Source organism: Octodon degus, unplaced genomic scaffold (genome assembly GCF_000260255.1).
Source record: "Octodon degus isolate 3935 unplaced genomic scaffold, OctDeg1.0 scaffold00069, whole genome shotgun sequence".
NCBI classification, from domain to species: Eukaryota; Metazoa; Chordata; class Mammalia; order Rodentia; family Octodontidae; genus Octodon; species Octodon degus.
The window spans coordinates 10,955,008-10,978,810 of NW_004524645.1; the positions used below are offsets into that span (position 1 = coordinate 10,955,008).

General features: G+C 37.4%; 1 protein-coding gene and 1 pseudogene across 2 annotated transcripts in view; one reads left to right on the forward strand and one right to left on the reverse strand.

The window, feature by feature from the left end:
* The window catches only part of Nhs (NHS actin remodeling regulator), a 369,326-nt gene that overhangs the window by 316,011 nt on the left and 29,512 nt on the right, over window positions 1-23,803 (forward strand). For both annotated transcript variants that reach the window (XR_002821880.1, XM_023719542.1), the window contains exon 4: window positions 23,049-23,111. Coding sequence is in view for 1 of the 2 variants with exons in the window: in XM_023719542.1 (XP_023575310.1) it covers window positions 23,049-23,111 (63 nt within the window). In the remaining variant the exon portion in view is untranslated. The remainder of the gene's footprint in view (window positions 1-23,048; window positions 23,112-23,803) is intronic.
* On the reverse strand, window positions 8,063-8,636 carry LOC105742724 (annotated as a pseudogene).

Genomic DNA, 23,803 nt, shown 5'->3' on the forward strand with positions numbered 1-23,803 from the left:
TATTACTACTTCTACTACAGCAAGTGATAGTGTAGCTGACTCAGTGGAAGAATCTGGAGAAGAACTTCAGTGATGTGGGAAATTACCATTTGAAGAAGAATCATGTGATTATTTCATGTTTTCCCATTCTACAAAAGAAGCTGCTTCTCTAGAATAACTTAATGCCTTGGTGACATGATCACTAGTGGTGATTTCAGCCTCCTCCAGAGGGATGCAATTGTAACTCAACTGACATAGATCATAGACAATACAGCTGAGCCTGCTCAGAATACCTGCACATACTTGCCACTGTGAACATGTCACCCCAAGGCACTTTCTGGCACCTCAGTGTGGATGAGTGAACACACTGTCCTCTGAGTCTGGTATCACTGAGGTGAGGAGGTATGGTTTCTGTTATCAGATCAACCCAGATTGATTGCCTGCATGTCTGTATCCCTGTTGTCTTATTCTGGTTTGAGGCCCAAAGTCTAAATATGTTACAAAAATGTAAGTACCAGTTGAGGTTTTGATATGAAGTTAAATTTCTATGTGTGACTCTAGACCCTGTACCCTGATGGCTAGTTCAATATACAAAATAGTGCAAAATATTCAGCTCCCATGATGGTGAACATCCAGATGACAATAGAGTTCACCTAAGCCAATCTGCACAATGAGACACATCCAGATAAGATCTTGAGTCATATAGGACAACATATAGGCTTTTTGTCCTACATATAGCCAGATAGTGGGCATTATGTTCTTCAGTGCCCATTAAGTGCGTGCTGAGTGCCATGTAGCATGCACTATGTTGTAGTGCTACAGCCCAAGGATATGGAGGGGGATAAGGGCCTCGCAGGGTTTTCTAGTTCTTCAGCTAGAACACTTACACATGCTTGTGATTTGTCACAAAGGCCCCTGTTCGACAGAAGTTCTTATTAAGCCCAAATCTGCTTGCCGAAGCATTTGCTTTTAATGAGGCATTTTCTGCATAAAAATGCTAAAAATATTTTCCCACTCATTATAACATGTTTTGTGGCTCATTAAGTTGGTTCTCCTTGTTGGGGAGGTGAGACCGAAGAATTTTGAGCATGTACAGAAACAATATAAAAATAAAATCCTTTCTCATAATTTGCATAATTTTTATTTATTTTTTATTTTTATTTATGTATTTTTGTACAAGGTATTACTAAGCAGCTCAGACTTGTAGTGATCCTCCTGCTTTCAGCTTCCCCAGTGCTGGGATTGCAGGCATGCACCACCACACCCGGACTCAGTTGCTCAGTGTGCCCAGGGATGGGCCCGCGCAGCATGCAGGACCAGGATTACATAAGTTTTAATAATGTCTAAATACTAAAGTAAGTCTAAAGAAATGTCTTAAAATAATGAATAGTTATGAAGGTGCTTCATTTATCCAGCAATTATCAAAAGTAAGAATCATAGATTATATTTAGGTAAATTTAGAAAAGTTTGTCCTCCTCAAATAATACTTAGAATTTCTAAATTAGTTGCAAAAATTTTGTTTAATTTGTTCAACTGAGTTTGAATCACAAAATTCACTAGAAGATACTTCATTTTAAGTTATATTCCTCAAACCTGAAGAGAACATTGTTCTATGCATTCTACTTATAAGGCTGTATATTGCTGAAAAAAATAAAAAGTTCCAGATATAGGGACAGGAAGTTTGTAGGCAAATTCCTGGATAGAGAATTACTTAGATGGTAGCTCTAAGTAAAATGTCTTTTCTTCCTCCAAAACTATTCATAACAGATTCTCATATAGTCTCCCACAACTGTGAAGGATGTTACACAGTGTTTTGGTAGCCATACTGCCTTACTAGCTTTATAATCCTGGACAAGTTCATCATTTCAGTGTCTGAGGGATAAAGATAGATAGATAATAGCTTATGGATGTGGCGCTAAGGATGGAATATATTAAAACATATGAACAATACTTGAGACATAGTAAGCACTTTGTAAGTGGCAGGCCTTATTATGATGAAAGTAATTATTTGCCATCTATGTACTTGTACCTGAGATATAACAATAAGTGCATAGGTCTAGTTGGGTTTAAATGCCAGCTGTGCAACTTTCTGACTGTGTAGTTTAGAAAAAGGTCTTGAATCTTTCTGAAACTTGGCTTCTTTATCTGTAAAATGAGAATAATTTCAACTTTTCATGGGTTGGTTAAAGATTTAATCTGATGTTATATGAATTTGATTAAGTCAGGGACATGTAAAAGTGCTCAGCACAATGCCTAAAATACCTGAATATCTGAATTGTTATTTGTAATCACTTACCAAACAAAACCACTTACCATCAAATGAAAAGCCTATAATCTATACTCCCATTTGCTACTAGAGGAAGTGCAAATTGTTACACCCTCCCCACAGAACAAAAATCTAAATCATCATACTCATTGATCCAGTAATTCTCTTTCTAGGAATTTGCTCAAAGCTGTAATCATGGGATATTTTAAATTTTCAAGCAATACAGTGTCATATGTCTGTGAGATCTAGCAATTGTTTCAAAGTAACCACCTAGCTCCTTAAGAAGAGGGGATGGTTGATTCCTCATTAATTAATTTATGTCAAAAGTTCTAGATAATAACAAAAACACAGAAAGTCCTTCTCATCTAAACATTTTAAGGGCTGGGAAGATAGCTCAGTAAAATAAGCACTTGCCGGGCAAGCACAAGGTCCTGAGTTCAATCCCTGGTACCGCAAAAAAATAAAATGAAATAAACATTTTAAGACCTGTTAATCTTTGGATGAAAGAAGAAAGAAAGAAAGAAAGAAAGAAAGAAAGAAAGAAAGAAAGAAAGAAAGAAAGACAGCAAGCAAGCAAGCATGAGCTTGGGAGGCTGAAAATCTACTCATTGGATCACTATATGTCTGATCTACTTATTGAGACCCTGTAGACTCTATACTAAATACACAAAAAAGAAAGAAAGAATATGAATATTGTTGCATAATTACTTAAAAACAGTATTAACAGACTATGGAGTACAATAAAGTACAAATCAGGAAAATATACAACACTGAACATTTTTATCTTATCAATAAGATTTTCAATGAAAATAAAGTTTGAAAAACTACAAAAGAAGAAAAAAAGCACAAGAAAATACAAGGAAGGAAATAATAAGTTAAAAGGAGAAATTAATTAAGCTAATACAACAGTAAACCTAATTGATAAAAACATGACCAAGAAAAAGAGTATAAAGTACAAACTAAAGAAGCTATTACTGGGCCAAGGAGATGGGTTAGTGGAATAAGCACTTCCCGGGCAAGAGCAAGGGCCTAAGTTCAATCCCTGGTTCTGCCAAAAAAAAAAAAAAAAAAAAAAAAAAAGAAGCCATTACAGGGGGGATAGACATTGAAATAAAAATTGTTTTATAAGAACCACTTTGTATAAAAATAGCTTGAAAATATAGTTAAGTGGATAATTTCCTAGAAGGAATTAAGATTATCAAAATTGACCTGTTTTAAAGTTAATAAGCTTAAAGAAACTAGTTTCCATAGAAGAAACAGAAGTCATTAAGGAACCATGCCACCAGGCCCAGATGCACTCTCAGAGGAATTTTATTAAACCTTAAAGTCCATATATTACCAAACACCCTGTAAATTGTTTTATAGCTTTGAAAATAAAGTAAAACTTACCCATATCTTTTATGAACCAAGTATAACATTGATCCCTAAACTGATTAAAGATAATCCATAAAAATTAATATAAATGCACACTAATGTGATTATTGACTCAAAAACATGAAATTAAACACTAGCAAACAGAAAAAAATATGCCATATTAAGGAATTAATACAACATGGCTGGATATGATGTATTCCAGAAAGAGAAGTTTGGTTCACTACTAGGACATCAATTAATATAAATACATTAATAGAAAACCTCCATGATTATCTATACAAACACTAGAGAAGCCTTAAATAAAATTCAATATCATTTTTTAAATACTCAAGAAAATAGTAATTAAGTGATATTCATTAACATGATTATATATGCGTATATATGCATATTTATGTATGTGTGTATGTGTGTCTAAATGCTAATATTTGATGGGAAATATTGGGAGCATTTCCATAAAATCAGAAAGATGAGAATGTTTATTGTCTCTGCTACTACTTAGCATTTTCTCTTTATGTATTTGGTGCAGGGTCTCACTATACAACTTGGACTGGTACTGATCCTCCTGTTTTCAGGCTCCCCAGCACTGGGATTATAAGCATTCACCACCATGCCTGGTCTTAGTGGCAGGCTCAGGGGCAAGGCCAGGGCAGCATATGGTGCTGGGGATCAAACACTGATCCCTGCACTTTCCTAAGCAGTTAGCATTGTATTAGAAGTATTATTGGATGTAACTGGGTAAGATAAATCAATTAGACACATACAAATTGGAAAAAGAAAGAAATAAATTTATATTTATCTCAAGGTACTATGATGTATGACATTACAGTGGAAAAAATCATCAAGAGTCAATGATAAAGCTAACTCAAGCAATAAAACAATTAAGCAATTCAAGGGACACCAACACACAAAAGTCAATACACTTCATTTATCCAAGAACAGCCAATTTGAAGACCAGTGTTATAGAAAGCCCCATTTTCCGCAGTAACAAAGAAGAGTAAATACTTAGAAATTAATTTTCCATAAATGCATAAAACCTGTATAAGAAAAACTTTAAAGTACTTCTTAAAGACACAAAATTAAACTTAATCAAACAGAAAGACATCCACTATTCTTGGATAGACTGATATATATATATATATATATATATCTCCTAAGATTTTACATTTAACACAATTCCAATAAAATACCAATAAACTTTTTGCAAAGCTAAGTAAGACCCATAATACTAAAAATCTCATGGTATCCACTTACTTGCATAATAAACTTCAGTGGATTCTACAATAACACAGTTTACCTATCTTAAAATCTCTACCCTATGCAAAATTACACAATAAAAGCCAACAGGTTTGAGGGAAAGCTGAGTTACGAGCACAATACTCAAAGATTCCTCCATCACTCACACACACACACACATACACACACACACACACACACACACACACACCCATAGGAACTATGCTAAATGATTAGGAAATAAATAAATCCTGCACTGAGCTGGCACTTCACCTAGAAAGGCCTTGATGTTTGTTTGTTGAATAGGCATCAAAAAGGCTGTAGATTGTAAGTTACTGGGAAGAGGGGAAGGAGAGGGATCTGAAACTGGAAGGAAGGTTTCAGCACCAGGTGTGGACGGACTTCTAACACACAGGATGAACTGGAATAGCTGGTAGAAGTTTGAAGTATGTGTGCTTTTTTGTGTTCTTACACAGCTCAGTTCAGTTATGGGCAGTTCCTGCTTTTACCTAGTTTCTCATGACTGTGAAATTGTGCATAAACAAATGCAAAATCCACATTATGTTCAAATCCTTCTCTGAAAATGTCAATTACATTGGAACAAACTCAAAATTTCAAAACAAGCACAGCCAAATTGGCTCTACAGGAAGGATAAATCAGAAACTAATGACATTGGTTAACTGCAGAGGGTATGTGGAGTATAAAGAACAGATGAATAGGAAGGAAGCAGTAGGGGTGAGGGGTCAATTACATTTCTGCATATAGCTTTGTGTAGCACAAATTTTTGGAGCCCAATTACTGTTGCACATACCCCCCATAAGTAAATAATCAATCTCAATCAGAATGTGAAGAGAACCCTAAGTGGAAAACAAATAGTAACAAGTAAGCCAAACAAAGGAGTTACATAATCGCCCTGGAAGAGGTGGCAAAGGAAAGAGCTAACCTTAACTATTATAGAAAACAGTATTTTTTGTTTTGCTTTGTTTTAACCATTACTGCTTATTCATAGATTCATGAATATAATTTTAAATGGAATTATGAGTCACCACAGTGGATGAAAAAATTTGTTATAAAAAAAGAAAATAGTTTGTTATAAAAACCAAAAGGTAAAGTCATAAATTTAATAACTTTAAATACATGAGTCAAAAAGCCTCTGAAATTTTTGAGCCAACAGATGACTATTAAATAATTCTTCCTCTTTATAGAATTCCTATATGTTATATTGCTTGGTCATAGTCAGAATGATACTTCAAAAGAATTCCTCATTCATTTATCCTTAAATCATTCTTCTTGGCCACTCCCATCTCTGGTTCTCTACTTATCCCCCATCCCTTTTTCCATTCCCCTCCTTTTGGATGCAGTGCACATTTCCTTGAGTAACCAATGGGTCAAAGAAAGATGGCCAGGGGCAGATATGAGAATGAAGAGACTCACATATATAGACTTCAGGGTGTCAACTGTCTGAATCATGAAATCTAAATTTAGAGGACATTGGCAAAGAAGCTGCTCTAGTTCACTCAAATACCTTTCATTTCACCACAGGTTGTGCCACCAATGTTAGATTTCTTGTTTCTAAGGGATTAGCAGTGGCCTACCTGAAGAGCCCAGATGCCAGTGTAACCAGACACCCACTGCTACACTACATTCAATTCTTTGGACCTACCTCTATTAAGAGCAGACTACAGCTTCCAGCATAGTCATTTGCCAAGTGTAAAGCCTTTCAAGAGACTAACAATCTTTACATCTTGAAGAGAAGGAATTAGCATTTCCTGAGTAGGAATCTACTTAGAAATGCAATTAATGCCTATTTTTTCTCTCCTTTTAAATTTTTTATAGTTTTTGATCAATTTTACATGCTCATAGCTGTTAATCTGAACAACTAATTTAAAGGCCACAATATGCAATATAACAACCATTGTTGAATTTCTATCATTTTGTTTAGTGAAAGTCTATATTGTTTCTAAAGGTTTTTTCTTTCTTTCTTTTTTTTTTTACTATTTTTTGTATTCTCTTTAATAAAAAAAAGAAATGTGAAGTGAAAAACATTCTAAGGGCTGGTTAGATGGCTCAGTGGTCTAAAGCACCTACTTAGAACAAGCTAAGCTAAGCAAAACACAGGGACCACAGTTCAATCCCCCAGCACCACATGCCAGCCAGCCCCGCCCCCTGGTGGGCTGAGCTGGTCACACACAAAAAAAATAGATAAATAAATATTAAAAAAAAGAAAAACATTCTAGTGGATATGACATTGATGCAGAAACAGTGCCACAAAGGGTTAAATGCAGGAGACTTTATAGAGTGTTCACACTTCTTGGTTAAAAAATAAACTATGAGATAGTTGCCAAATGTACTGTCATAGTCATCGTAGTAGTGACGTTGTTCTCAACAAACCTGCAAACACAAGACTTCTTTCTGAAGAATCAACAGTGCAGTAACAAGGCTTGCCATGTTCCTCTGTATGTGGAAGTTCAGAGGCCTAAGATAAACCACCTCCAACATTTGTCTGGACACCTCTCACCTTCCAAGAAGATTTCCATCAAATTGTCCTATGATGATAGAACATAGTGAAGGGGACCAAGAGATGGTTACATTCTTCTGAGAGAAGTATTAGCTTCTGAAAATGTCCCAGGGAGAAAACATCCCAGAGGCCCATTTATGAGTGAAAGCAAATAAAAGCTATCAGACCACAGAACTTTCTTACCAAGTTAGAAATGTTTACGAGGCATATCTTGGGGTGCCACATAGAATTGAATAGGGTTTTTGAGGGCTAATAAAAATCAGGGAGACTGAAAGAGCAAGGCAAGGTAGGGCCAGCAGAAGAGAGTAAAGAGTAAAGGACACATGGAAGGGGTTGAGGGAGATGTTGCAACCTGGTTTGTGGATAGGCAGCATGGTTACACCCTACACCAACTGAAAGAGCCAATGGATGTGTGGCATTCAGCAGTAGAACAAGGGAGATGGTATTTGGAAATGGAGAATCAATGAATGGAGATAGACTGAGTAGAGGCTAGGAGTGCCATTCAGTAACACTGCTTATATAAAAGACAAGTTTGTGCTGAGAAAGCATACCTGGGGTCATCATGTAGCACCAGTAGTATTTTGAGAAGAAAGGGCACAAGTGGGTAGAGATGGTGCTTGTGAACAGGGAATTCTCATGTTTCAGTTCTTAGATACTAGAGAGCAGGGGACAATTTGATCTCAATGTCTTCTTTAGTCAAGAAACCAGATGCCCATTTTCTGTTCTATGTTCACCTTCTCCACAACCTTAACAAATTCTTTAAAAAAATATGGCGCCATCCCCAGCCTGATCTACTTCCTGGATGGTTTTTTCTGTGATGATGCCCAATTTCTCCTCTGTGATACTCACCCTGACCATCCTGCATAACACCTCTAACAGCTCACTATGAGAAATAATACCATCTTTATCTAGATCATTCGGAAGTATAAATTTGTTGATCTGGCTGTTGGGTGGTTCTGATCCATTCCATTTTTGTTCTTTGCATCACTGTCAATGAATCAGAAATGAGTCAAGATTCTTATGAATCCATGAAGGTTCACCTGATCCTCACCATCTGGAAAGAAGGCACTTATTATCTGGTCTCCCAGGGGATTGATGGCAAATTCTGAAATCCCCTAGAAATCTTCCAAGCTCAGAGTTCTGGTCTCTTTTTGTCCAGACTGATGAACCAACAGTAGAGGCAGGAAATCTGACTGTAGAAGAGCCAGTCTCCTTAGTGACCTTGAGCTCCTCATTGCTAAAGAAGTTGGAAGCCTAAGACCCCATCCCAACCAGGGAGCGATTCTGCCAAAAGCAATAGGATAAAGCCATAGAACTATATAAAAAATTGTTGCACATGTGGTGGTGAAGATCTGTAATCCCAACACTTTTTTTTAAAGAGAATACAAAATAATGATAATAATAAAAAATTTGAAATGATGCAGAATTTTATTTATTTTTTAATAATTTTATTGAGAAACAAATAGCAGTGAGGCAGTTTCAAACTGATTAGTAAGACAGTTTCAGTAATTAATGCACTGCGTATTGCTGTCTTTGTAGTGGCTATTCATAGTACAAGATGCAGACATGATATCCTGTCATACCACTATTAGAACAAAACTTTCTATTCATTGAATTAAGAAAAAGTAGCTGTATATCTATCCTGTTTCTATTCATTGAATTAAGGATGTTTTTCTCTATTTTTTGGTCTACTAACTTAAATTGTTAACCCTCCAGAAGAGCAGCTTATTATTATTACCCTACACTATAGGCAGTTGAGCTTAACCTCACTATCTGTCTGAATATCAAATATCTTAGACATAACATGGAACAGGTATTTACCATCAAGGATTGATATATTAAACTTTAAGTCCCTACGGAATATGAAGGAAAAAAATTTAAAAATTAAAAAAATTAGAAAAATAGGAATAAACAATTATATATTTTTACACAGAAATTTAGTAATCTAACCATATACTGCATTATAACAGGACAGTCCTATAACTTTTTTTTTCTTCTCTCTTGTTTTCATTTATTACCCTTTTTTAAACAAACATTTACTGGAGAGACAGTATGGCAGTAATTGGTATGACATGACAAGCAGTACGTATTTAGAAAACCAGAATGACAGGCATTCCAAGCATGACCTTAGTATTATACATTGCTATCTTCAGTGCAGTTGCTTAGTTCACAGGTATCAGCATATATAGTCAGAATTTTACTAAACAAAATAATACAAATTGGACAGTATTTGTTATCTTCAAAGTAGTTCTTTTGAGTACAAGATATTTGCATTCAAAATTAGAAAAAAAGCTATAAGAAATTAAGAAGAGAAAAGAAAAACTTAAGCATTAACTGCTCCTTTCCATAGACCAGCAGAAATCCACAGTACAATTATCAAGCCATCCTGCATACATGCATAGATATATCTCTTCCCCTCTTCTCGTGTCCTCCTCACCTCAGTAGGTAGAAGATTACAAATTTCAGCCTAACCTAAGCAATTTAGTGAGACTTTGCCTCTAAAATAAAAAATAACAAGGTGGGCGTGCTGGGAATGGAGCCCAGTATAAAAGTGCTGGGTTTAATTCCCAATACCAGAAAAAATAACTCTAATTAGTACTTTTATTGATTATAAAGGAATGATTTCACAATTTTGACAGTATTATGTGTATATAATAAGACGGAACAAATAAATAATAAAGCAATTGTCTCCCTCTTGGGAAAAAAGGCATAAATAGGAAAAGAAGAGTTCTAGAATGAATCTTATGGCACTGGATTAGAATCTAAAGTGTCAGTATAAATCCATATACTTATTCATATGTACACATATAGATATAGGTGGATTATACATAAAGTAAATATATGTGTGTACACATATAAGTATATGGAGTATATTGCCTAGCTTTGTCATATGAGAGGGCCTTAGGAGCAAGCAAAGGTGCTGTTGCAGCACATGTACTGTCTAGGCCTTGTTTCTAAATACCATTCTTTAATAATAAGGTTCCTTAGAGAAAAGATTTATTCCAGGGCTGGGCCAGGGAAAATATAATACAAACCTAGACTCTCTTGTGGTGTTAGAAAATAAGAACATTCTCAAAATTAATATTATGACTAAAGGGCACCGAAACCAACTTGAAGGAGCTTCCAATGCCCACATCTGTTACACTTCGAGCAATAACATGAATAAAAATGGTAACAGATTGTAACATATAGAATAAGATGAATATATATGAGTCACACTTATATGAATAAATAAATTGGGTAGATAAATAAATGGGGAAGAGGAAACTCTCCCTTACAGAAGAATTCTAATTAATAAATGTAGAAGTCATCAAGGGAAACAGACTATCATCAGCCAAATACTACAGTAATAATTTTTGCAAACAGTAATCATCAACGGATGTTCAAGATAATAGTAGTAATTTTGGCTACAGAAATCTGATAGACACCATCTTAGCCAAATGGTCAAAATTAACCTCCACAGTAATAGGACACTTCTGTATGTAACCTCCTGATATGGTGCCCTAAGAAAACACTTCTATGCGACTCACATAAAGGTCCTCAACTGAATCAGGGGAAAATATTCAAGAAGCCCAAATTGAAGGATGTTCCATGAAATAATCGATAATACTCTTAAAAACTGTTCAGGTCACAGAAGATAAAGACTGAGATCAGAAATTGAAGGACACAAGAGACTTGAGAACTTAATGCAGTGTGTGATCCTGGATTGAACTCTAGATGAGGACAAGGAGGCCAGTGGGAAAACTAGCAAAACTCAGGGCCAGCCAAATAGCTCAGCTGATAAAGCACCTACAAACAGGCACAGGGTCTGGAGGTTCTCGATTGCCCAGGCCTGCCATACCGGCCCCGCCTCCAAGGCACTCTGAGAAGGCAACTGAGACTGGGCGTGGTGGTGCGTGCCTGTAATTAATCTCAGCTCTTGGGAGGCTGTAAACAGGAGAATCACTATGAGTCTGATCTAGCAGTGAGATCCTGAACACCCTGTAGACCCGTCCCTAAAATAATAAAAGAAAACTAGCAAATTTCAAAGAAGGTTTAGATTGATAGCATTTATCAATGTTAGCTGGCTTCAATAAATATACTATGGAAGTGTAAGATATTAATGGTAGGACAAATGTACAGGAGCTTGCTACTATCTTTTCAACTTTTCTGTAAATACCTTTATAGTCTTGTAACCTATTTTATGAACTTCTGTCTAAAACTGATTCTGTCCATCAAAATTAAGTCTCTAGCTTCATCTTAGCTATTTTTCTTTATCTCATATATCTTGTTTCTTTAAACAAGAATAATTCTGTGATATGAGGATCTCTGACAGACAAATTCTTCCCTAATCCTAAACCTTCTACTTCTTTGTTCTGACTAAAGAAATAAATATGAATCCTTAGTTTGACTCTCTAGATTTTCTACAACCCTAGAAAAATCAGGTCTTAATGATTATTTCCATATGGATTTTGTGCAAATCCTTTGCCTAGACACTAGACTTCAGTCAATCCAAACTACACTTGTTTCTCCAGAAAATATCTTTCATTTGTAAGACAATATCTCCTCCTTGTACATCCTGTCTTCTATTACAGCCTTTCATTTCAAAAAGAAATAGCTCAATGTGTACTATTCATGAGTAACAGAGGAATACTACAATAAATAGGACATAATTTTTGTCAGTCAATACAATTATATTAACACAAAGAGTTAATACTTAACTTGAATATGGTATATGATGTATGGTTTGTGGTGTATGTGGTGGGTGGTAGGATTAAAATTAAAATTAAAATTCATAAGAAAGGTAGCCATTAAGAAAGCCTTAGAAGAGAGAGTGGAATGTTTCTGTGAATACTGATAGGAAAAGAATTGCAGACTGAGGAAAGCTAGAAAGGCAAGCTGAGCTCCAATGCTTTGCTTTGGCTAGTGCATTGAGAAAATGGGGTGGAGAGTCTTTTCTGGGTGTAATGCATCAACTGGACAGATTTTGAAGGATTTGGAGTGTCAGATTAAAACTGTTGAATTTTTGAACAAACCTACCAAATTATTGAAGTGTTTTGATCACATAAATAACAATGATCAGAGAAGAACCTGTGCTATTATGAAAATAGAGTGGTTAAGTATCAATTTCCTCAGGTTTTAGAGGTCTGTTTTTGATGTAGGAGAGAAGAGGTTGATGTTAGTCTCAAAGGGATTGCAGGAGTAATGGTAATACCTATTCCATTTTACTAGTTGTGGCTCCTGTTTTGATGTCTCAGTTTTCTTGGAGGAAATCAGCACAGCAGCTGGTATATGATATAATACAGATATTGACCACAGCACTTTCTTTTTTCTCTGTACCACTGTTCATGGGACACCAGAAGCAGTTTGTTTTTGAGACTATGTTAGCTCTTCTCCCCAACAGAATGCAAGCTGCAGAAATCATTACCATGTTAACAGCCCACAGCCCATCACAAGGGATGCTGTTTTTCTGATGAGACTCAGGAAACAGAAAAAACAAGGATTTTAGATGGTTTGAACACAGTAAGCCAGAAGGCAAAAGCCTTGCACTATATGTTGTATCAGCCAGGAGTCAGTCAGGAAAACAAACTGAGCTGTTATTTTAATGGAGAGAATTTGACATAGTCATTATTTATTTATTCATTCATTTATTTATTTTGGTACTGGGGATCAAACTCAGGACCTCGAGCTTGCCAGGCAGATGCTTATGCCACTGAGCTACCTCCCCAGTCCTGACATAGAGAGTATTCTAAGATTGACAAGGCAAATGGGAAACTGAGATGATATGGAGATAGTAGTGGCAGCAAGCGGCCAGCACTCTTAGAGCTGGGAGACCAGAAGGAAGGGGTGGGAGATACTAGAGCAGCCATTGAGGCTAGAACCCAGACTTATGAAGGCTGCCATAGCTGGCTGGTGGTTGTGACTCAGGCATTCCAAAGCTCAGAAGCCTCAGAGTGATGGGGACAAGACATCCAAATAGAGAATGCTGCTAGTCTGCTCCTAACAGTGGTATTAATGCATCAGGAGCTCAGAAGATAAATCACGCAGACATAGTAGACCTTTGATAAAGGGGCACTGGGTGGCTGCCTCTGGCTGGCATCTCTAACACATATGACAAGGCTTACAGTGGACATGGCAAAACAGAGGACAAGTGAAAACAACTGCCATAGATGGGGCAAAGGGCCATTGCTGGGATGATGCTCACAGCTTCCTTAATCATGAGATTAAAGGAAGCCCCTTCCTTCACTTCCAGCCTTCCAATCTTCCTCTTATACCTCTGCTGTCAAAACTTAATAGGGAGCGGCTAACAAGGAAGAAACATTTGGAAAGTTTCAGCATCCCCAGAGAAGTGCAGAAGAATATGTTTGGAGCTGACAGACAATAGCTTCAAAACCAGCACAATAGCTAATGAAAGCATTAGCCAACAAGTCTGTTTCATATTAAAATATCATGAGAAATAAAGAAAATTCCTTGCTGCAGAATTGAGTTTTGAAATTGTTTCTTTCTCTTTTAAGTGTTATCCTGGCTGTAGAACAGTCAATAAAATTACTTGCCTGTATACAGCATTACAGAATATTCTTAGGTTGACATTCTCTTATATACCCAAGACTTTTTTCATAGTTCAAAATACAGGCAGACAATAGAATACTACTCACAATAAAAAAGAATGAATTATTGATGTACACAACTTGGATAGATCTCAAAGACATTATTCTCGGTGAAAGAAGCCAATCTCAAAAGGTTAAATACTGTATGATTCCATTCGTATAAAACAAAAAGACAAAATGAGGGTGACGGAGAGCAGATTACTGGCTGTCAGGGTTAGCAGTGGGTTGGCATTTGTGACTATGCAAGTATAGCATGGGGAAGTTTTGATGGTAAGAGAAAAGTTCTTTATCCGGATTGTGGTAGTGGTTACGTGAGTCTGTATAAAATAGAGTTATAGTCAAAGTAAAGGGAAAGGAAAAGTGCACATGCCTTGTGTATGAGAAAGTCTTACCTGTTTTTACTTTTAAAAAGTTTGACTATGGTGAGGTCAAGCAGTCAATCTAACCCTACTGAAATTTTGCCACATCTGGCAAGAGTTACCAATGCAAAGCTTCAGTGGGAGTGGAATTGAATGGACAACATCTTCCTGCCCCTGGGCTCTTCTGGGTTGACTCACAACACTGGCTCAGCTCATCAGATTTGGGTGAGGATGTTTTTGCTGTTGGTAGCTGTTCAAACACCCTTGCTTTCCTGCACTTCAAAACCTGGCCTGCCTTTGCCTCACTCATGTCTTTTATTTGGTACTAGCAACTTTTGAGGATTGATGCATCTGAGTGGCCCTTGGCAGTGGCTCTACTCACTAGCAAAGCTAGCACACAGGATGAGTAACAAACTCACTGACATCAGCCTCACTGTGATTATGACAACAGTGGACCCTGGTTTGTTTTTCTTGACAATAAAGAGCAAGAGGGTAAAGGACTGAGCTGACTAGTCAGCACAAAGTGTTTTCTGTCTAATCCTCTTTCCTATTCATGTGTGACCTACTTTCTGCAAATGCCTCCAAATATACTTTTGTTATACTTTGCATGGTTAAAATGCTTAATTAATAGCACATGATTAGGGCTGACCTAATAGCTCAGTGGACAAAAGTGCCTGCTTAGGCAGAGTACAGCAGCCGTGGTTCAATCCTCAGTGTGCTGTGCTGGCCCCGCCCACAGGGTGCACTGAGATGGCCATTGAGACTGGGCCTAGTGGGGCACTGCCTGTAATCCCAGTGCTGGGGAGCCTGAAAACAGGAGAATCACTACGAGTCCAATCCGTGTAGTGAGACCTTGTAGACCCTGTATCCCCCATACTAAATGCAAAAAATAAATGTTTAAACAAAACACTCTTGTGTGGTGGTGTCTGTGTACATTAACTCCAGCACGCCTTCCAGCCCACTGACAATAAACAACTATTTAAGGGGGAAAGAAAATTAGTTGTTCAGATTACCAGATATAAGCATGCAAGATTGATCAAAAAATTAAAAAGAGGGGCTGGGGAGATAGCTCAGAGGCATAAGCACCTACCTGGCAAGCACAAAAAAAAAAACAAAACCCAAATTTGATCCCAAGCCTCACATGCAGACCTATAATCCCAGCACTCAGTGAGGGGAGGAGGTGAGACAGGAGGATTGATACAAGTTTGAGATCTGCCTGGGGACTACAAAAGTGAGCACAAGGCCAGCCCGAACTGCATAGTGAGACTCTGTCTAACAAATAAAATGAAGAGAAAAAATTAGAAAAAAAACCTCTAGAACTTTTAAATATGTAAATTTTTGTGCATTCTGTTACCCTAAGAATTTTTGTTCCATTCCAATTGAGAGCAATAGAAGAGAGATATGTTTTGTAATTATAAATTTTCTTTCCGGAGGCCTTTCTTTGAGTGAAAATTGTACCACTGACATTGTCATTCAGGCTTTGTCACTAGGAGTGATTTTCACACCCAAAATATTGACCAACAGAATGGAATTCAAAAATGAACAAGCATGTGCTCTTTGTCCCCTGGCTCCTTTTGGCCCACAGACTTTTTTGAGATCAATGTTATATGCATTGATAGTATGTTCTTTTTTATTACTATGTAGTATTCCAGTCCATACTGTAAATGCAGTATTCTACAATCTGTTTCTCATTTTGCTGTTAGCAGATACCTTAATTCATGCTAGTTAAGTTTTGTTTGCATTTCACGAAGAAATCTGCTATAAATATTTTATGCAAGGCTTTTTGTGAATATATTCATTTTTCTTCTATGTACATAAGAGGGAATTAAACATTAGATGCATGTTTATTAGATATCTACAGTCTCCAAAGGGGCTATATCATTTTATACTCCTCTCAGCAATTCATGCAGGTTCCAACTGTTCTACATCTTTGCCAATATTAGGTTTTATTTTTTCTAGCTTAGCTGCTCTAGTATACAGGAGTGTATCATTATAACTTCAATTCAAATTTCCAAATAAATAATAGTATTGTGCACCTTTGTATATGCTTATTGGCACACATATGCACGCAGGTGTCTTGTTTGCCCAATATTTTTTTTTCAACGTGTTGTTGAGGAGAATCAAGGAAGTGCTGGTTGCTATATTAGTACACTTGGCAGGGAAAAGGAATAAAAGTACGATTTGTGAAAGCAGACTTATCGACGATAAGGAGATATTTCCAAGACCCAGTATTTATGCTTTTGGGTGTTTAAAATAGATGGCAATGCATGAAATAATAAAAGAATTCAGTAGATATTGGTTCCCAAAATTCTTCTTCTCTAGTGCACAACCACTGTCAAGAAATCTGCTTCAGAGACTGAGTCCCTGGGCTTTCCATGAGGAATTCTCAGTATCTTAATATATGTACTTTTGTGGGTTTCTTGCTTACTTCATGGAAATGTACCGTGAAGGGTTTGAGGACTTGATATTAGGGGTAGCAATGCTAGTCAGGGGTGCTATCTTTAGGCCCTTTGGAGTAGCTGAATGCCTTAACTTTGGAAAAAAGAGTAGTGACAGAGGACCAACTTGGAAAGGGAAAAAGGCTTAGGACTGCAAGAATGCAGTATGTTCTCTAAACTTCTACCTAGCTTCTCATTGTGTTTTGCTATACTTGCTTGCCTTGTGAATGTTGGTGATAAAAAAAGGGAAGAAAGAAGCACAAGATGAATTTAAAATGATATTATTAAATGTTTTTAGAATTAGGAGCACAGTACCAGCCTAAAGGAGACTTCGAGACAGTCTTCTGGGAATAAAGGTACTATATGGTTGTCGCAACAAGAGTGACATGTGAAGCAGGAGTTGCCAGACTTCTTTAATACATTGAGAAAGATCAAAGCAGTTCACGTTTATGTACAAAACAACCCCACACACACTGCTGAGCAGAAGAATCTGAGGCAGATGGGGAATCTTCCTTCTTACAGATGGGTCATACTACACACACAAATGCAGGGACTTGATCCAAAGACGAATGAGCCCTATAGTAAAGTAACAACAGAAGCTCATATCAGCTCACTAGAAACTAGTGTGGCTTTCAACAGACATCTTTGCTCAGAGGTTTTATTCTTGCATTCAAATGTACGACAACACCCAGTCTCCACTAAATATTTCTCATGCTTAAGACGGCATGATAGTAATAAATCAGCTCTGAAAGTTGACTGCTATTAATGCCATGTGGTATCAGTTAGATCACAAACCAAAGCCAATTTTTCAAAACATTTCCTGCTGGAATACCCACAACACTTTAACAGATGTCTTTTGGAAGGTTTGAAAGCAAAGTAAACCCCTATCAGCATATGAAATGAAACCTAAAAGAAAGTGAAATATAGAGTGAAGGAATTATTTTTTTTCTTCTGATGGTAAAGACAGATTGGGAAAAATCTTAAAATCTTTGAAGAAATATTCATATCCACAAAAGTGGAGAAATGAACTTTTCTCACATACACACCAGAAGACTGGATTTTGACAATATTCTCTCAGCATTCATCCAAGAAATTTATTTGACTACCTTTGAGTACAGTGTTTGTTATTTCTTATTCTGAACACGGGCCTTGTATAACTCTGGTTTTTGTTGAAGCAAACTCAGGAGTAGCTATGCAAATGACTTCAGGGCCTGATGGGGCCTGCACAGGCAGAAATGGAGTGAAGGCATCAAACAAGCATCTTCTGTCAGGTACAAGATAGCCATGACTGCTGTGGCTAATTCTAAAATTTTGAAGTCTGAGACCCCTCCAAATCAGTAATAGAGAACCAGAATGGGAGCCTGGCAAAGGAGGGAGAAAGTATTCTCCTTTTTCATTTTTCAACATTAAAAATTTTGTTTTTTAATTTATTTGGTACAGGGTCTTGCTATGTAGTTCAGACTCATAGTGATCCTCCTGTCTCAGCCTCCCCAGTGCTGGGATTCTGGGCACACACCACGATGCCTGGTTTCGGTGGCCGGCAAGGCATGCCTGGGATTCTGGCGCTAGCACAGCATGTGGTACAGGGGATTGAACCTGGATCCTTGCACTTGCCAAGCAGACACTTAGACCGCTGAGCTATCACACTAGCCCCATTTTTTGATATTTTATTATGAACATCTCAACTGTGTAGAAAAGTTGAAAGAATTGTATGGTGAACACACACATACCTGTGGGGGAGAAATTACTATTTTGAATCTGACAGTTTCCATCAGGGCTGTCACCCTAATCTAAGAAATGCTCATGAATAAATAAATGAACTCTACTCACACATTTATTCTGGAGAAACCAATGTTCATTGCCACTCCTGCAGCACGTGAGTGATAATTCCAAAATCAGGAGCCCCTGTAGATCTGCTTTTAGTAGCTATTGTTCTGGGTGCTACTTGTTCATGCGGTCTTATCTCTTCCTATGCTTTATTGTCTTAGACTTTTTACTGGAAGTTGTACTGGAAAACTGCATGTGGGTAGAAATCCTTTCTTTAGGAAAGATTTTTGTTTGCTTATACTAGGTACATGGGTGGTGCTACCAGTCGAGCAGATATTTATGGAGCACCATTGAAGTTGTAGAAATACAGTTAGTAACAAGAAATGATCAGTCTTTCTCTGAATAAGTAGGATCCACTTAAATAGAGCTATTAAAGAATAACTTAAGTCATACAAGTTTGATCAACATTCAGCTTTTCTGAACGTCAACCATCAGCACCCATTGTAATGAGTGGCATGCAGTCTTATTTCTTAGATAACTCAGAAAAACTTTCTGTGAACTGATACTGCATTTATCATACAAAAACCGAAGCAGAAATAATCAGAACAATTTTACTTTCTTTAACCAAAGACCAGGAAAGAGGACACTTTCAAACACTACACCAAAGCAAGTACTAATGCATGGCAAAAATAAAACCATGCTCATTTTAATATAATCAGCATAAACACTTTAAATCTGCAGACCATCTACAGGAACTTGAATGATTGCCTTTAGGTGGAGGAAGCAAAGAGCATCACCCTGCCACACCCAAGTTTCAGCCCTCACAAGCTAGAAATTGGAGCTACTATCAAAGCCCTAGCTGTACTACAAGCCCACCAAGTTAAAGACGCTGCCCAGAAAGCAGTGAATAGTGCCACTGGAATTCCAACTATGTAAAATTGATCAGGGACAAGAAAAGAAACTTGTGCTTCACTGAAGAAAAATATCTGAACATCAAAAAGATTTATTTATTTATTTATTTATTTATTTTTGTGGAACCGGGGATTGAACTCAGGCCCTCGCACTTGCCCAGAAAGCAGTGAATAGTGCCACTGGAATTCCAACTATGTAAAATTGATCAGGGACAAGAAAAGAAACTTGTGCTTCACTGAAGAAAAATATCTGAACATCAAAAAGATTTATTTATTTATTTATTTATTTATTTATTTATTTTTGTGGAACCGGGGATTGAACTCAGGCCCTCGCACTTGCCAGGGAAGTGCTTATTCCACTGAGCCATCCCCCCGGCCCCTGAAAAGCTTTAAATAATTATGAAAAAAAATTGCAAAATATAAAATAAATTAAAGAAAGGAAAGGAAACTTTGAGCCTTATGTACCAAGCAAATGCCAAGTCTAGTCCTAGATTACTTGATTTAAAAAACAAAAAAAATACAAAAAAATAGTAAAATATAAAAACAAATTAATGTTTTATAGACTCTGGGAAAATAATTTTCAGCAAAGTACAAAAATTTAAAGCATTCCTTTCTTTAATTTTTTAATTCTTTACTGTGGAATAGCTCAGGATGTCAGTTCTGTTCTAAGTAACAGAATTGGTAACTGGGCAGGGAAACATAATTTGCATTATAAAATTTTTGCTTTAATAAAAATTATTTAAACAGTTCAAAATAAGTAGCTAGGCTGATCAGCTGATGCTTAATCTTCTGTAGAGTATAACTCAAGGAGGCCTTGACTCAATCAGTGACCCAAACTCCATCTGTACCAACTCTCTCCTCAGTCATTGCAAAATATTTCTTCTTGTTTGTTTAATTGGGAGTATAGTTTTTTGAACAGAAAAAAAAAATCACTTGTCATCCCTCACTCCTGGAACCAAATACTCAACAGAAGAGCTTACTTCAGCGATTTATGATAAACTGTCAAAATTGACATATTGATATTCATATCATTTATATGTTTTCTGACCTGCAGATTCCTGCTATGTAATTCTTTGAGACTCCTTTCATGAGCCACAAAGCTTTTGGTCTCTTTGAGGCAGGTATCTTTTTACATGAAGGCTTTACTTTGCCCCTCTCTTTTGCATACTGGTGTTCTCTCTGCATACCACGGTGTCTTTTTTTGAGACCTTCACATCACTATCTGTAGTTGATTCTTAGGAGAGGGCCAAGTTAGTTTCTGAACTCAGGCCACATCTACCATATCTGTGAACACAGCTGCTCTTGGTGCCATAGACTCCACGGAATTGTTAGGCTTAATAATATCTGGATCAGAGTGAACTGGGTAGGAGGTGATAAAATCTGTTCTGCTTCAAAATTAATGTGTAACCTCATAGGTAACATCTAGAGGCTTAGCCCTTGAGTGCCACTCCCTCCAAATGCATGTCTTCATGGGCTGAAGAATAACTAGACAGCTGAGTATGGTGGCACACACCTGTCATTCCAACACTCTGGGAGACTGCACAGGAGGATCCTAAGTTCAATCCCAACCTATGCAACTTAGTGAGACCATGTCTCAAATCTTAAAGGGGGGTGGTAGTGTTGCTGCTAATAACCTAGCTTAGTCCAAAGGCCCTGAGTCGATCACTAATACTGGAACAAAAAAAAAAAAAAAAAAAAGAACAAGTAGGCTCAGCAGCCATCCATTCTGAGCCTCTGAGGGAACCCAAGGTGTCGTGTGGCTTCCACTCTTTGTTGTTACCCATTTTCACTAAGAGAATAATTCTCTTAGATTTTGTGGTATCTGCTTCTTTCTGAGACCTTGGACATACCTCTTACTTTATAGGGATTTCTCATCATTGTTAAAACACACAGTGCTGGGTATCATTCAATTTCACACACATTTTGGTTAGTTGTTGCCATTAGGGAGGCACTTTGTTGGATGAAAGACTCAAAGGAAAAGTATTACTGCCAACACCTAGGAAGTTACAACTAATAGACATATCTGGGGATATATCTATGTCACATTAAAACCAAGCTATAGCTTGGTCAAGGACTATAATAGAGGCCTAACTAAATCCAAAGCTGATATGTTTAGCATTCCAAAGGGTTGTGGGGGGGGGCTGGGTAGTTGGCTCAGTGGAATAAGCACTTCCCTGGCAAGCACAAGGGCCTGAGTTCAATCCCTGGTTCCGCCAAAAAAAAAAGCAACCAATTGTTGGATGTGATGCTGCCTGTAATCTCAGCTACTAGAAGAGACTGAGGCAGGAGGATGCCAAATTTGAGGCCAGCCTGAATAACTTAATGAGTACCTGTCTCAAAATAAAAACAAAGGGGCCGGGGAGATGGCTCAGTGGAATAAGCAGTTCCCTGGCAAGTGCAAGGGCCTGAGTTCAATCCCCAATTCTACACACACACACACACACACACACACAAAATAAATAAATAAATAAATAAATTCAAAATAAAAACAAAATTGAAAGGACTGGAGTTGTAGCACAATGGTATAACATTTGCCTACCATGCATGAGGCCCTGGGTTCATTTCCCAGTAACCCGACCTCCTAAAAAAAGTTTCAATATCTTTTTCATTGGATGTTACAAAGCGAACAACTGGTTGCCAGGTTATTATTATTATTATTATTATTATTTTATGTATTTGGTACAGGGTCTTGCTATGCAACTCAGACTCAGTAATCCTCCTGTTTTCAGCCTCACCAATGCTGGAAATACAGGTGTGTTCCATCACACCCTTCGTTGCCAGATTATTTGTACAAAGACTTGCTGCTGAATTTACAGACCCAGTACAAAATGAAAATATAGCGTCTCTTACTTGAAAATTATAAATTTCAAGAATCTCCTGACAGTGACCGTGTAGCATTAAAGTATGGGGGTCCTTGGGGCTGTAGAGGAGACACACCCACGAGAGCACTCTGGTCTCCCAACGTAGTACAGAGGGGGTTACATTTTGAACAGACTAGAGGAGGAAATTATACATGGGAAATTTTCTTCCACATAGTCCACGAGAAAATAGAATTATTATAAGGAAAGAAAATAACTCAGTCTTTCCCAAATTAGCAAATGGCATTGAGATCTAAAAGATGGAAAAGTTAGGATTTATGAAGACAGTTTCACAGATGTTTCACAGCTACAGGGTAAGGATAATAATAATAATTGTAATAGTGGCCAACACTAACAAATAGAGCATACTGAGTGCCAGAATTCTTCTAAATGTCTTATATACATTTACTGATTTAATCCTCAAAGTAGCCCTGGAGGGTAGATGGTATTATTTTCTTACGTTACTCTGGATTTGGAAGCTGATCTCAGAGAGGTTAAATAACTGCACCTGATCACACAAAAACTAAACCCTGAGGATTCAGACTTCAAACTTCCCGAGGATTTGAACTCAGAAACTATAGCTCCAGAGTCCACTCTTAACAACTATTTATGCTGCCTCTCAAAACTAAAGACTCCTTTAGAAAGAAGAAAGGAAGTGTTTCCAGATATTCATGCATTAATATCATAGATTTCGCCTAACCAGGATATATTGTGTGTACATTTTTAATTTTTTCTTCTTTTGCATTTCATGTTCATAGTTTAACAGCACCCGTTCGCCCTCCCCCACTGAGTGTTGCCACATGGCCCCATGGAGTAGAAAGGTATTGCTTCTGAGATCATTCCTTCACAGCCTTCCCCTGCTCTTCCACACACTTTCCTCCTTCTTTAATTTTATTGCAAACTCTCTTGTTTCTAACTAACAGTTGTTCTTTTAAATCATTTTAAAGAGTGATATTTTCCTAACTTGAATTAAATAAAATATAATGTAGACGCCCATGCAATTGGCCATTCTCCCCATTTACTGTTCCCTCCAAGTTGCACTTGGCGACTCTGCTCCACATCCGTATCACCTGTCGCTGCTCCTGGACTTTGTAGTTCAGAGGAAATAAATTCCAACTGGCCTTACATTTATCAGAACTTGAAAGGTTCAGCTTCTCAAATAAAATGAACTGAGAGAGAGAAAGAACAGGACAAAAGAATTCTCTGGCAGCCAGATTACACCTATCACCATTAAATAAAAAGTGGTTTTGGCTGCTGGTCAGAACCTGTAGTCAGGTCACTGTCCTTTCCTCTTTTACCAGTCCACTGTTATTCAAGGAAGGAATCACCTACAAAATGGGGCCTCTGCTGGTGGGGGTTTCTCTCTAGCTCTATTCTTGCTCCAGTGCTGGCTTGCTATCTCTCTCTCCCCCTTTCTCTCCCTCACCCTCCTTCTCTCCCTCTCCCTCTTTCTCTCCCTCTTCCTGTCCCTCTCCCTGTCCCTCTTCCTCTCCCTGTCCCTGTCCCTGTCCCT